This window comes from Callorhinus ursinus, unplaced genomic scaffold, assembly GCF_003265705.2.
Source record: "Callorhinus ursinus isolate GAN/ISIS: 27379988/994484 unplaced genomic scaffold, GSC_fseal_2.0 scaffold3, whole genome shotgun sequence".
Lineage (NCBI taxonomy): Eukaryota > Metazoa > Chordata > Mammalia > Carnivora > Otariidae > Callorhinus > Callorhinus ursinus.
Window position 1 is genome coordinate 11,623,166 of NW_027397065.1, and position 15,989 is coordinate 11,639,154.

A 15,989-nucleotide genomic window follows, 5' to 3' on the forward strand; every position below is an offset into this window, starting at 1 on the left:
AAATCCTCATGTGAGAGGTGCCCTCTCTATACCAGGAAGATAGGAGCATCCTTATCTCCCAAGTCAAAAGGACACTAAGAAGGATCCTAACAAGTAGGCCTTGCTAAGCTTCCCCCAACTTACTACTCTTAATTCATACTCTTTGACCTATCATGTTTCTCCATGACTGTCCATTCTTCATTAAACAAACCTGGCATAAAAATACTCCAGTCAAACTCTTTCTTTGGGTCTTCATGTCCTTATGAAGGCTCCTGTTTCATGTAAAACTTGTATTAAATAAATTTGTATGCTTTTTCTCCTGTTAATGTGTCTTTGTCAGTTAAATTTTCAAACACAGTCAGGAACCCTAAGACGGCTGACGAAAACTTTTTCCTCCCCCGCATAGCCACGCTCATTTGCTTAGGATGGCCTGTGACCTTCTGTATGCCCCAGTGGTAGAGTGTGGTAGTTGTGACAGAGATGCCACAGTCTACAAAGCCTAAAATATTTACTATCTGGCCCTCTGTAAAAAAGTTTGCTGGCTCCTATTCCAGAGCACTGGAAGAAAATGTACATATATTCCAAATATCTAATACTAACAAACATCCTCCATCTACTCCCAAATAGCCTGTAAGTAAAGTCAGTGTCTACTCTTCAGAGACAGCCTCTATCACCCAATCTGTCAATCTTTCCTCAGCCATTCTGTTGTAGAAAAGTACTCCATGGTACTTATTAGCAGCTGAACTTACCTAATTTTTTCTACTTCTTTACTTTATAAGGTCTGTCCTCTCCAATTTTCCCCAGCAATTAATTCCCCCAAATACAAAGGCAATATGGCATGTCACGCTTACTATTGTATTCTTCAGCTGAGGACAGTGCCTTGTACCTAGTTGAGGCCCATTAAATATTAGTCAAATAGAGAACATATTTATAAAACCAAGTAACCAAACATTTTCAGAAATTAATTCAGAAGAATATTGTTTCTTATTTCTAAGGATGAATACCTTCACAAAGTCTCATGTTTTTATTTTAGAATTCATTTAAAGACAATAGTTAATACTGTCACAAAATAATGGCCCTTCTTTCTTCTAATGAGGACCTCTTAAACATCAAGTGGGCAATTTATTCAATTTCTCTGTATCTAAGTTTTGTGATTTATAAAATGGTCCTAATAATCCAAGGGTCATAAATGAAATAATACTTTAAATCGCTTTGAGTTGTTGGGGAAAAAGATGCTACATAAATTCATGATAAGAGTATCATTTGTAATATAATGCCCAATCATTTTGCACGCTAACACTAGAAGCACATTAACGACTAAAGAAGACACATGTTCCTGTAGTTATATTAGACCTTTTCTAGATGTCATCAAGAGATAGAACATAAGATATTTCAGCCACTGTCAAGCCAGATTAGATTTGATTCTATGTAGGAGAAGTATTACAGCAAAATTCATGCGACCAGTCTCCCAAGCTGTGTGGGAAGGTTCTCAAGGAGTGTTACAATATTTAGGACCTGGGAATATTTATTTGGCCCAGTTCTCATCTTCACACCCTAGCATCTTGACAGCTCCTTGGGCAATACCTTTTCAGACACACAGGTGTCAAAACAGAAGCCCCACTTCCTAGAAGGCACTTAAATATATGCTTAGAGAGAGGGGAGAGTTTCTAACAAGCAGAGGGAGAGACCACTGCATTGGGGCCACAGGAGGAGTGATCGGAGAAGAAAAATACATCAGGTATATTCTTATAGGCATTCAGTATAAAAGAAGAAAAGAATCTAATACAAATTAAGTATCTACTAAGTGTCAAACAATGGTATTTCATATATATTTACTTTCCTAAGCCTCAAGATGAACCCATAACGTCATATTAGTATTCCATTTATTTTTATTTATTTTTTCCCAATATACTTTCTTTTTTTTAAATTTTATTATGCTATGTTAGTCACCAAACATCATTAGTTTTTTTCCCCTTTAAATTTTTTATTGTTATGTTAATCACCATACATTACATCATTAGTTTTTGATATAGTGTTCCAAGATTCATTGTTTGTGTATAACACCCAGTGCTCCATGCACACGTGCCGTCTTTAATACCCATCACCAGGCTAACCCATCCCCCCACCCCCCGCCCCTCCAGAACCCTCAATTTGTTTTTCAGAGTCCATCGTCTCTCATGGTTCATTTCCCCACCGATTTCCCACCTTCATTCTTCCCCTCCTGCTATCTTTTCTTTTTTCTTAACATATATTGCATTATTTGTTTCAGAGGTACAGATCTGTGATTCAACAGTCTTGCACAATTCACAAAACTCACCATAGCACATACCCTCCCCAATGTCTATCACCCAGCTACCCCATCCCTCCCACCCCACCCCGACTCCAGCAACCCTCAGTTTGTTTCCTGAGATTAAGAATTCCTCATATCAGTGAGATCATATGATACATGTCTTTCTCTGATTGACTTATTTCACTCAGCATAACACCCTCCAGTTCCATCCACGTCGTTGCCAATGGCAAGATCTTACTCCTTTTGATGGCTGCATAATATTCCATTGTAGATATAGACCACATCTTTATCCATTCATCTGTCGATGGACATCTTGGCTCTTTCCAGAGTTTGGCTATTGTGGACATTGCTGCTATAAACATCGGGGTGCATGTACCCCTTCAGATCCCTACATTTGTATCTTTGGGGTAAATACCCAGTAGTGCAATTGCTGGAACGTATGGTAGCTCTATTTTCAACTTCTTGAGGAATCTCCATACTGTTTTCCAGGGTGGTTGCACTAGCTTGCATTCCCGCCAACAGTGTAGGAGGGTTCCCCTTTCTCCACATCCCCGCCAAAATCTGTCATTTCCTGACTTGTTAATTTTAGCCGTTCTGACTGGTGTGAGGTGGTATCTCACTGAGGTTTTGATTTGGATTTCCTTGATGCTGAGCGATGTTGAGCACTTTTTCATGTGTCTGTTGGCCATCTGGATGTCTTCTTTGGAAAAATGTCTGTTCATGTCTTCTGCCCATTTCTTGATTGGATCATTTGTTCTTTGGGTGTTGAGTTTGAAAAGTTCTTTATAGATTTTGGATACTATTTATCTGATTTATCATATTTATCTGATATGTCGTTTGCAAATATCTTCTCCCATTCTGTCGGTTGTCTTTGGTTTTGTTGACTGTTTCTTTTGCTGTGCAAAAGCTTTTTATCTTGATGAATTCCCAATAGTTCATTTTTGCCCTTGCTTCCCTTGCCTTTGGCGATGTTTCTAGGAAGAAGTTGCTGCGGCTGAGGTCGAAGAGGTTGCTGCCTGTGTTCTCCTTTAGGATTTTGATGGACTCCTGTCTCACATTTAGGTCTTTCAACCATTTGGAGTCTATTTTTGTGTGTGGTATAAGGAAACGGTCCAGTTTCATTCTTTTGCAGGTTGCTGTCCAATTTTCCCAACACCATTTGTTGAAGAGACTGTCTTTTTTCCATTGGACATTCTTTCCTGCTTTGTCGATGATGAGTTGACCATAGAGTTGAGGGTTCATTTCTGGGCTCTCTATTCTGTTCCATTGATCTATGTGTCTGTTTTTGTGCCAATATCACACTGTCTTGATGATGACAGCTTTCTAATAGAGCTGGAAGTCCAGAATTGTGATGCTGCCAGCTTTGCTTTTCTTTTTCAAGATTCCTCTGGCTATTCGGGGTCTTTTCTGGTTCCATACAAATTTTAGGATTATTTGTTCCATTTCTTTGAAAAAAGTGGATGGTATTTTGATGGGGATTGCATTGAATGTGTAGATTGCTCTAGGTAGCATTGACATCTTCACAATATTTGTTCTTCCAATCCATGAGCCTGGAATGTTTTTCCATTTCTTTGTGTCTTCCTCAATTTCCTTCATGAGCATTTTATAGTTTTCTGAGTACAGATCCTTTGCCTCTTTGGTTAGATTTATTCCTAGGTATCTTATGGTTTTGGGTGTAATTATAAATGGGATCGACTCCTTAATTTCTCTCTCTTCTGTCTTGTTGTTAGTGTATAGGAATGCCACTGATTTCTGTGCATTGATTTTATATCCTGCCACTCTACTGAATTGCTGTATGAGTTCTAGCAGTTTTGGGGTGGAGTCTTTTGGGTTTTCCACATACAGTATCATATCATCTGCAAACAGTGAGAGTTTGACTTCTTTGCCAATTTGGATGCCTTTGATTTCTTTTTGTTGTCTGATTGCTGTGGCTAGGACTACTAACACTATGTTGAATAGCAGTGGTGATAGTGGACATCCCTGCCGCATTCCTGACCTTAGGGGGAAAGCTTTGAGTTCTTTCCCACTGAGAATGATATTCATTGTAGGTTTTTCATAGATGGCTTTTATGATATTGAGGTATACACCCTCTATCCCTATACTCTGAAGAGTTTTGATCAAGAAAGGATGCTGTACTTTGTCAAATGCTTTTTCTGCATCTATTGAGAAGATCATATGATTCTTGCTCTTTCTTTTGTTAATGTATTGTATCACATTGATTGATTTGTGGACGTTGAACCATCCTTGCAGCCCAGGGATAAATCCCACTTGGCCGTGGTGAATAATCCTTTTAATGTACTGTTGGATCCTATTGGCTAGTATTTTCATGAGAATTTTTGCATCCATGTTCATCAAGGATATTGGTCTGTAATTCTCCTTTTTGATGGGGGTCTTTGTCTGGTTTGGGGATCAAGGTAATGGTGGCCTCATAAAACGAGTTTGGAAGTTTTCCTTCCATTTCTATTTTTTGGAACAGTTTCAGGAGAATAGGTATTAATTCTTCTTTTAAATGTTTGGTAGAATTCCCCTGGGAAGCCATCTGGCCCTGGGCTTTTGTTTGTTGGGAGATTTTTGATGACTGCTTCAATTTCCTTCGTGGTTATAGGTCTGTTCAGGTTTTCTACTTCTTCCTGGTTCAGTTTTGGTAGTTGATACGTCTCTAGGAATGCATCCATTTTTTCCAGCTTATCTAATTTGCTGGCATAGAGTTGCTCATAATATATTCTTATAATTGTTTGTATTTCTTTGGTGTTGGTTGTGATCTCTCCTCTTTCATTCATGATTTTGTTGATTTGGGTCATTTCTCTTTTCTTTTTGATTAGTCTGGCCAGGGGTTTATCAATCTTGTTAATTCTTTCAAAGAACCACCTCCTACATTCGTTGATCTGTTCTACTGCTCTTTTGGTTTCTGTTTCATTGATTTGTGCTCTGATCTTTATTATTTCTCTTCTCTTGCTGGGTTTAGGCTTTATTTGCTGTTTTTTCTCAAGCTCCTTTAGGTGTAGGGTTAGGTTGTGTATTTGAGACCTTTCTTGTTTCTTGAGAAAGGCTTGTATTGGTATATACTTTCCTCTCAGGACTGCCTTTGCTGCATCCCAAAGATTTTGAACAGTTGTTTTTCATTTTCGTTGGTTTCCATGAATTTTTTTAATTCTTCTTTAATTTCCTGGTTGACCCATTCATTCTTTAGTAGGATGCTCTTTAGCCTCCATGTATTTGAGTTCTTTCTGACTTTCCTCTTGTGATTGAGTTCTAGTTTCAAAGCATTGTGGTCTGAAAATATTCAGGGAATAATCCGTCTTTGGTATCGGTTGAGCCCTGATTTGTGACCTAGGATGTGATCTATTCTGGAGAATGTTCCATGGGCACTAGAGAAGAATGTGTATTCCGTTGCTTTGGGATGGAATGTTCTGAATATATCTGTGAAGTCCATTTGGTCCAGTGTGTCGTTTAAAGTCTTTATTTCCTTGTTGATCTTTTGCTTAGATGATCTGTCCATTTCAGTCAGGGGGGTGTTAAAGTCCCCCACTATTATTGTATTATTGTCAATGTGTTTCTTCACTTTTGTTATTAATTGCCTCATATAATTGGCTGCTCCCATGTTAGAGGCATAGATATTTACAATTATTAGATCTTCTTGTTGGATAGACCCTTTAAGTGGAATATAGTGTCCTTCTTCGTCTCTTATTACAGTCTTTGGTTTAAAATCTAATTTGCCTGATATAAGGATTGTCACCCCAGCTTTCTTTTGGTGTCCATTAGCATGGTAAATTGTTTTCCACCCCTTCACTTTCAATGTGGGGGTGTCTTTGGGTCTAAAATGAGTCTCTTGCAGACAGCATATCGATGGGTCTTGTTTTTTAATCCAATCTGATAGCCTGTGTCTTTTGATTGGGCCATTGAGCCCATTTAAATTCAGGGTAACTATTGAAAGATATGAATTTAGTGCCATTGTATTGCCTGTAAGGTGACTGTTACTGTATATTGTCTGTGTTCCTTTCTGGTCTATGCTGCTTTTAGGCTCTCTCTTTGCTTAGAGGACCCCTTTCAATATTTCTTGGAGGGCTGGTTTCGTGTTTGCAAATTCCTTTAGTTTTTGTTTGTACTGGAAGATTTTTAATCTCTCCTTCTATTTTCAATGACAGCCTAGCTGGATATAGTATTCTTGGCTGCATACTTTTCTCGTTTAGTGCTCTGAAGATATCATGCCAGTCCTTTCTGGCCTGCCAGGTCTCTGTGGATAGGTTTGTTGCCAGTCTAACGTTTCTACCGTTGTAGGTGACATATCTCTTCTCCTCAGCTGCTTTCAGGATTTTCTTTGTCTCTGAGACTCATAAGTTTTACTATTAGATGTCGGGGTGTTGACCTATTTTTATTGATTTTAAGAGGGGTTCTCTGTGCCTCCTGGATTTTGATCCCTTTTCCTTCCCCACATTAGGGAAGTTCTCTGTTAAAATTTGCTCCAATATACTTTCTGCCCCTCTCCCTCTTTCTTCTTCCTCTGGGATCCCAATTATTCTAATGTTGTTTCTTCGTATGGTATCACTTATCCCTCGAATTCGGCCCTCATGAATCAGGAGTTGTTTATCTCTTTTTTTCTCAGCTTCTTTATTTTCCATCATTTGGCCTTCTATATCACTGATTCTCTCTTCTTCCTCATTTATCCTAGCAGTTAGAGACTCCATTTTTGATTGCACGTCATGAATAACCTTTTTGATGTCGACTTGGTTAGATTTTAGTTCTTTTATTTCTCCAGAAAGGGTTTCTCTAATAACTTCCATGCTTTTTTCAAGCCCAGCTAGTATCTTTAAAATCATGATTCTGAACTCTAGGTCCAACATCGTACTAATGTCTGTATTGAGTAGGTCCCTGGCAGTCGGTACTATCTTTTGTTTTTTTTGTTGAGGTGATTTTTTCCATCTTGTCATTTTGTCCAGAGGAGAATACATGAATGAGAGAACAAAATGCTAACAGGGTAACAACGTCCCCAGCAAATATAATCTAAACAAATCAGAAAAGACCTGAAACCAGGGGAAAAGAAAGGGAAAAAAAGAAAAAAGAGGAAAAAAAAGAAAAAGATAAAAACAAACAAAAACAGAACAAAACAAAACAAAAACAGAATATGATGGAATATGATCAGGCTGGTGCATAGATCAGTGCCACACACTAGATTTTGGGTCTATTTTGGTATGTTAGAAGAAAGTACCTCCCAAAATTTTAAAGAAAGAAAGACATATGTGTACAAAATAAGGGTTGATATGATGAAGGTATGGAATATGAATGTAAAGATGAAAATTATAAAAAATTTTATAAAAGGAATTGATAAGTTGTTTGAAAAAAGAAAGAAGAGGATTTAAAAAAAGAAAAAGAAAAAAGTAAGAAAGAAAAAAAAAGGGGAGAGAATGTGATCAGGCAGGAGACTACAAAAAAGCCATACACTAGAGATTTAGGGTATATTTTGATCTGTTAGAGGAAACTGTATCTCAAAATTTTAAAGAGAGAACAACTTATATATATATGCCAAAAATAAGGGTAACTACTATGAAGGGATAGAATACGACTCTAAAAGTGAAAAATAAATTTTTTTTTAAAAAGGGATTGATAAGATGTTGGTTGAAAAAGGGAAAAAGAAAAATTCAAAAAAAAAAGTTAAAAGAAATTAACTTTGAAAGACTAAAGAATCATGGTAAAAAAGCCATGAATTCTATGTGCAGTATTCCCCTAGCGCTGGAGTTCTGCCGTTCTCAATGATCGGTAAACTTGGTCTTGGCTGGCTGTTCTTGCTGATCTTCTGGGGAGGGGCCTGTTGCCGTGGTTCCCAATGTCTTTGCTGGAGGCGGAATTGCCCCGCCCTTGTGAGTCCGGGCTAAGCAAGGTGCTCGGGTTTGCTCTTGGGAGCTTTTGTTCTCTGCAAGCTTTCCGTACAGCTTTGGAGGACGAGAGTGAAAATGGCGGCCTCCCAATCTCCACCCTGGAGGAGCCAAGAACTCGGGGGCCCGCTCCTCAGTGCGCCCCCAGAGAAAAGCAGTCAATCACTCCTGTCTCCCCGGACTCCGGCCACACTCCGTGCTCACCCGGCCTGTGACGGAGCGTTTCTATCTCTGGCACCCGACTCGGTGTGGAGTCTCCAAACCCAGCAGATCCCCGCGAGGCGCTCCTGCGCCGCTCCTCCCGGGGGAGGAAGGGGAGTCTCCCCGGATCTGCCGCTTGTTGGGTCCCTGCTGGAGGAGCAGGGGCCCAACTGTGCTGCGGATCACGGTTTATGGCAACCCTGAGTTGAGAGCCCGCGCCTCGCCTCCGTCTCTGCAGCCGGCTTCCCTGCTCCAATACCTGGGAGCTCTGCTGCACTGAGGCACCCCCGGTCTTTCTGTGACCCCGAGGGTCCTGCGACCACACTGTCCCGCGAGGGTTCCACCCCCCACTTAGCCACTGGAGCGACGTCCCTCAGCGGAGCCGACTTCTAAAAGTTCCGACTTTGTGCTCCGTGGCTCTAGCACTTGCCAGAAGCGGCCGATGGAGGCCCCCTCCCCCGCCGTCTATCCTCCTGAATATCGCCTCGGATTCACTTCTCTGCCCGTCCTACCTTCCAGAAAGTGGTTGCTTTTCTGTTCAGAGTTGTTGCTATTCTTTTCTTCGATCTCCGGTTGAGTTCGTAGGTGTTCAGATTGGTTTGATCCCTATCCAGCTTAATTCCTGAGACCAGATGAAATCCAGGTCTCCTACTCTTCTGCCATCTTGCTCCACCCCCTAGTATTCCATTTAAAAATGAATGATACAGAATTGTTTCATGGAAATTTAACTGGCTTCCATTTGTTCATTCAATCAGTGCTTTTGAAGCATGTTTTATGTGCTTAGTATCAATCTGAAGTGTGGGGAATTAGGCCAAGCCCCAGGTATACAATGGTGACCCGTCCCTGCCCTTCTGGAACTTGTAGCAGCTGAGACAGACATTAAATACACAGTTATGTCCATTAACCATGCACTTAAAACTGGAAAGTCTTACAAAAGGAATTACGGTGGGACCTTATGGAACAACCAAAGATGACTTCCTAGGAAGTAATATTTGAGCTAAAAGATGATTAGCATCTGCCAGGAAAATGAAGAGGAAAGAAATTCTAGGCACAAAACACCACAACATTTCAAAGGTTCTGCAGCAGAAAACAACTTGGCATATGGGCCAAGTGAAAGGTTGTTGGTGTGAAGAGCAACAGCCTCTTTCCTCAAGACACTTCTGCAGGGACTTTGCTGTTATAAATATACAAACCTAGGATGCACAATCTAGACCAGAATATGCATGCTAAGCTGGAGGAGAGCAGGACACAATATGTTGGACACATCAGCCATAGTCAGAGCACAGTGGGCATTGGTCGTGTCCCAATGATAGGGTGCTTACCGGGTAAGTAGTGGGAAGCCACTAAAAGGATTTAGCAGGGGAGTGACAGAATTGGATCTGTATTTGAGTAAGATCATCCTTTCTGATTGCTGTGAACTACCTGGTAAAATGGTTTTTAAATATTCTTAAGGAAATTCTGTCTCTTTAAAAGCCAGGAATACAACAGAAAGACAAGCCACCTAGTCAAATTCCTTTGCCCTCTGTAGCAACAGATACCTTTTTGGATAGCCTTGTACTCAAAATGTGGTCCAGGGATCAGCAGCAGCAGGAGCAGTGTCACATGGGAGCTTGTGAGAAACACAGAGTCTCAGGCCCCATCCTAAGACCTACTGAATCAGAAACTGCAGGTTGTTTTTTTTTTTTTTTAAGATTTTATTTATTTATTTGACACAGAGAGAAACAGAGAGAGCACAAGCAGGGGGAGCTGCAGGCAGAGGGAGAAGCAGGCTACCCGCTGAGCAGGGCGCGCAACTGCGTGCTCCATCCCAGGATCCGGGGATCATGAGCTGAAGGCAGATGCTTAGCCAACTGAGCCACCCGGGGAACCCCAGAATCTGCAGTTTTAACAAGCTCCCCGGGTGACGTGTTTGCATGTTAAAGTCAAAAGCTTTGCTTTACATAACACCCTACAAGCACCCCACACTCAAGGAGACACAGCAGACCCTAGGTGGTAACTATTTCTGGGACTGTAAGAGTTCTATGGAGCCCGTCGATATTCTAAGCTAGTCAGTCCATTGTCATTCTAGGACAGGATCTTTGGTTTGAAAAGACTGGGACAAAAACTCACAAATAAGGTTCTATTGTTCCTAATACAAGTAGGGAACAAATCCAGTGAACAAAAAAAGATTGAACAAGTCAGAGTGCAGATGTCGTCACTAGCAAAAGCAGCCTAGGACATCAATGTTAGGTACACTAAGGGTATCAGGAGGGAGCATATTTTTACTTTTGGTCGTCTCCTTCAAGACAGTTACAAAAGAACACTTTGGTCGTACTTATCAAGTAAAACAAAACACACACACACACAGTATATAACAAAACACCAAGTTTCTGCCATAACAACCCTCTCATTATCCAAAAAATCAGGAAAATATTAACTGTAAAATAAGAGAATTTGAATGGATTCATTCATTTTAAGTCAACCATCCCTTTTCAGTGGTAGCAGCTTTTTCTAGAATTTTGTGTTAGGTCTGCTTCTTGATTATCTTCAAGCACTTTGTTACAAGGTTGAAAAGTACAAACAGTACTATCAAAATTATGCACTATATAGGTTCCTGACAACTCCCATGAATTGTGCAACTCTACAGTTTGGGAAACTTCCTCTGGTTTGGCCTAGATGCCGTGTGGTGTGATGGTGGGGAACACAGCCTCTGGAAGCCAGCTGTCTGGATCAAATCCTGCTTTGCTAATCACATGTCGCTTGGATATGTAACTTAATTTCTCTGAGTCTCAGTTTCTTCACCTCTAAAATGGAGATGAAAATTGTTCCTACCACACAGAGTTGTTATGAGGATTCAGTGAATAAACACATTTAAAGCACTCAGAAACGATGTCTGGAACATATTAAATATTATGTATTTGCTTGCTTCTTGTTGTTATATTACAAGTGAAAATCGCCAGAAGCCAAGAAGTTTCACTGGGAATCATTCTTGGGGCAACAGGCAAAGGAAAGAATGTTAGTCACACTTCATTCAAGTGTCACTAACAGGAAAAGGCCACCTGCTAACAAATGGGGAATTGCCAAATATTCGTTCCTTTGATGCCGCAAGTAAGAAACTGGTTTGGCCATGTGGTCTTAGTGAAGTAATTACCAAAACCATCACCCTAGGTTTTTAAAGTCAATAATCCAAAATAGTATCTTAAAACTTTAAAATCTTCTGTGAACCTCTGTAATTGACAGTTTTTTCCCTCAAATTTAAGATGGCCTTTCTTAAAAATAAAACCAACATTACCTTCTAATGCCAACTGAACTGTACCCAAAGAATGTCAGAAACCACCCCCATGTGAAATCAGTTTATTTTTATCAAGTTTTAGCAATGTGATCACTCCCTCAAAATGCTATATATTTTTATATAGGAGGAATTATTATCCATAGCAAAAACATGATTTCACTTCCTAGAAGTTTGCAGCCTACGAAGCATATATTATAAATTAAAATTTTACCATTCCTTTATTAAATTTTGCTATTTTCCACCCTCAGTGAGGTTGCATCTCATACAACAAGACAATCATTTCCATATATGATCTGCCGATTTAAAAAAAAATAAAGAGAAATTCTGATAAATCATTTTCATAGAGCAAAACCCAAAGTTATAGACATAAAAGAGATAAACTGCATGTGTTCTAACCTTTATAATATATGATTGTTTATCAAAAAATTTTGTACCTAACAGAATTTAATAATTGCTCATTAGACAAGGAGAACTTTGTTTTTTAAAATATGTATAATGAAAATACGTACTAAAAATCTATTTTTTTTCCTGAGCCAATTTAACAGAGTTAAGTTTTATCAATGAGACCAAAAAGACCCTATTTATAAAGGAAAACTCTCCCAAAAAAGTTGATAGTTATGTTGCTTGAAACATCTAATTCAGCATATCTTATTTCAAAATTTTGCTTTTCTAAATTACCAAATGGTTCTGAAATACTCTGAGACTTCTAATCAAATGAAATGAAAAGCTCCGCAAAAAATATTACAATTTATTTTTTATAGGTTCAGTTAGCCAGCATATAGTACATCATAAGACAAATTTATTTTTTATGCATAACAATTTCCATCTTGGTCTAGTTAATAAGATTCCTTAAGTATATTGTTTCTAACTTAAAGTGACAAGACTTCCACTGGAGCTTAATAAGTCAATCAATTGATTAGTAAATTCTGTCACTTCATTCTTATGGTATTTGCAGTCGCTAACAAAATTCCCTATAAGACAATACCAGAACAGCTATGCAACCCTAATGGTCAAACACCTAATGGCCTTTGAAAAAATTTTGAGCAGGTTGGGCAAATACCCTTCCGCACTCCATAAGAACCACCACTGAAGGTAACACAATATAGGTAACCTTTGATTACTAAAGGTTTCTCAAAAACCACATTATGTTATACATACTAGAAAGTGGATGTAATATTTTGGGTAAGTAAATGTGGAATACATTTGTAAGAAAACATGGTTAGATATTCATAACTACAATTGCTATGTGTAGTGGCTATATCAGCATAGTCGAAAGGTTTGGTCACAACTGATTTTCCAGGCTGCTCTACATAACTCTATCAATAGGAGACCATTTGTCTGCTGCGATCATGCCGTTGAGTTTTACTGATATTAGAGTAACTCGGCAGCCATGTCAGATACTATCCATGTTAGCCACCTTGCCTGAAAGCCCAGATTATGAAGTTTAAGGGAAGCTTAGTATTTTCTCTTCTAACTGATCATTGATTGTCCAATCACTAGACTTTTTCTATAAAACACTGCACTAGCTTGAAGAGGAATATAAAAATCTGGGATTGGCCTAATTACCTAACTGGAAAGGCCTGTTAAATACTTGTGCATCGGGACGTCATTGTTGATTCAACCTGAGAATGGGCAGATTACAGTTCTTCCAGATACCCTTAGCCCCACCCCATGATTTAATCTGTATGAATATTTGTATAGGAAGGGCAGGGGACAGAAAGCTCTGGCTGGGTTCAGAATCTAGGTTTAACCACCATTTATCAGCTATGTGTCCCTAGGCAAGTGAGATTATCTTAAACTCTAATGTCATTATTTTTAACAGGAGAAAAACAATAATAAATACTTTATTAGGTTATAAGAATCAATTGTGGGGGTGCCTAGGTGGCTCAGTCAGTTGAGCATCCTACTTTTGATTTCGGCTCAGGTCATGATCTCAGGGCTGTGAGATCGAGTGCTGGGAGGGACTCTGCACTGTGCGTGGAGCCTGCATGAGAGTCTCTCTCTCCCTCGGCCCCTCCTCCTCCTGCTCGTGTGCACAGGTGCATGTTCTCTCTCTCAAAATTAATAAATTTTTTAAAAAAAGAAAAAAAATCAAATGTGAAGTGCTTAGCACAGCACCTGACACCTAATAAGCAAACAATAAAAGTTGGCTACTTAAGGAAGTAGTTTCCCTAGTGCCAGTTTTTCTCTTTAGGAGTGTGGCCTTACAGTCTGAAGTTAAAGAAAATGCTTTCAGGTCACCTTTGTGAGATTTGAGGCCCAAACACTACTGTGTGGGGGCTAAAGGAATAAAGTCAGATTGAGGGTTTGGGAGAGGAGTCATCGCTGAACTTCTGCTTGGAACACAGCGAGACGGGGAGTTGTAGTGACCTTTGGCACCACAAGATTGTATGAATTTGAGAGCACCTGGGAAGACGCAATATTCTCACAAGGGGCTCAGCAGGTGACGGGAGAGGAGAATATGAGGAACTGGTTGTGAGCAGATCTGAGAAACCAAAAATTTCCTGAAATGATGGAAGCCATCTGGACCGGGGAATGCTATGACCGTCATTTGTATACTGACAGGCTGATAGGGCCTGGTGACATTTGCCTCATTTATATGCAAATACAATAACAGTATAAGGCAGCATATAATAAGAGCAAATAAGCAGCCAAGGTAATGAACACTGTGAAGTTCAGGGGAGGAAGAGATCAGTGTGAACTAGAGCATTCAAAGACCTGGAACATCAACTGGTCCTTGGATACTGGTGGAGACTGGGTTGTCTACGGAGGGTCTTTCAAGTAGGGAAAATGGCTGAGACAAGGTGTGGAGGGAACACATGCACGGGACGTTGGAGACAATGGCTGAAATGAGTGTGTATACGTGTGTGTGTGTCTATGTGTGCGCATGCAAGTGAATGGTGAGTGGAGGTAAGAAAACTAGTTGAGGGTCACATTTGAATGGCAGAAGGATGGGAATTTGGTCCTGCAGCGGACCGAGAGCTAGAAAAAAAAAAAAAAGATTGTGAGGCGGGAAACCTGCAGTGAAGCTAGTGATTGATAAAGTTAATCTGGCCTCCCATGTGGTATAGAAAAGGAGAAATGTGTAGGGGTGTGTGAAAATGGTTAGAAAACTCTTCATAGATATATCAGGAGAGCAGTGGAACATAATTAGATTGGCATAAGTTTAACTTACCGTTTTCTAAAATAGCACTTACAGGGAAAAAAAGAAAGTCTAATTAAGAGAAGTGTGGTCTTCTATTACTCTTCAGTTTCCATTCATACTTTTCCCATGATTACTTCTCCATGCCCCAATGGATATGGCTGTAAGCCACAGGTTGCTTGTTTATAAATTAAGTAAGCCCTCTTCATGATCCAGTGAAATTTCTAGTGTAGTTCTAATGGAATCTCTCTCTCATAGATCTGGTTGAGACTTCCATTTTGGACATATAACTATGTTTGTATAATTTTCTTAGGCATTTCAAACCCCAGGTATTAATATATTTCTAGGTGACTACAGTTATGATGGACTAGCACCACATAGAATATATTATTTTTCCTCATTCGGAGGTCCTGAAAAAGAATCTTTTCAGTAGGTGTATAAACTGATTCAGTATTTTGTTTGCTGCTAACCCCACTGATGGCTGATACGATGCAGTTGGCTTACATCCCTCTGCCAATGTTCAAGCAGGAAAAAAAAAATTTCATTCAATGTGAGCAATGACTAGGTTTTTTGAGGACATTCTCATAATTACAAACACTTACTTGAGCTCTTCAGCAAGATTCTCAGTAAAAGACCATCGTCGTGCAGTAGGGTTTCCAGAAGCAGGTTCCAATTACAACCTGGCTGGGATAAGAGCAGTTTCAATTGACCCTCGGCTGTCAGTCGTCCAGATGATGGAGCCCTTTCAAAATGTAAGATAAAGATAGAGTAATAAAGTTAATTTATCTATGAAATTAATAGCCTTAAAGTACAGATGTAATGCTAACTCCTTTAAATGTCAATTCCTCCCAGATTACTCTGAAAATGCTTTCATGCTTGCTTACTTTAGGGTTGCTCTGGAAAGGAATTACATTTAATCTCAACTAGCTAAAAGCAAATTAACGTTTGGTAGCCTGCCAAATTTAAAACTGATACAAAATAACTATGCCTATATTTCACAAGACTATGTCTGGTTTTGTTTCATGGAGCAAATTAAAATTATTTACACATTTATTTTAAATGCATTTATTTGTTCATTCACCAAACACATGAGTGCCTACTATGTACTATTAACTCTTTTCATTATTCATGGAAAGAAAGTTACAGTGGGTTTTGACAACTTTGTAATTTGCCATGTACTGTGATTGCTGATAAAACTAAAGGAATTCAAAGCTTCTGTCAAAGCTCAACTATAAT

At 39.4% G+C, this 15,989-nt stretch overlaps 1 protein-coding gene across 7 annotated transcripts in view; it reads right to left on the minus strand.

The window, feature by feature from the left end:
• Window positions 1-15,989, minus strand: part of KIAA0825 (KIAA0825 ortholog) — a 413,115-nt gene that overhangs the window by 239,065 nt on the left and 158,061 nt on the right. For all 7 annotated transcript variants that reach the window (XM_073888176.1, XM_073888171.1, XM_073888172.1 and 4 more), the window contains one exon: window positions 15,356-15,495. In XM_073888176.1, coding sequence (XP_073744277.1) covers window positions 15,356-15,495 — 140 coding nt within the window. The remainder of the gene's footprint in view (window positions 1-15,355; window positions 15,496-15,989) is intronic.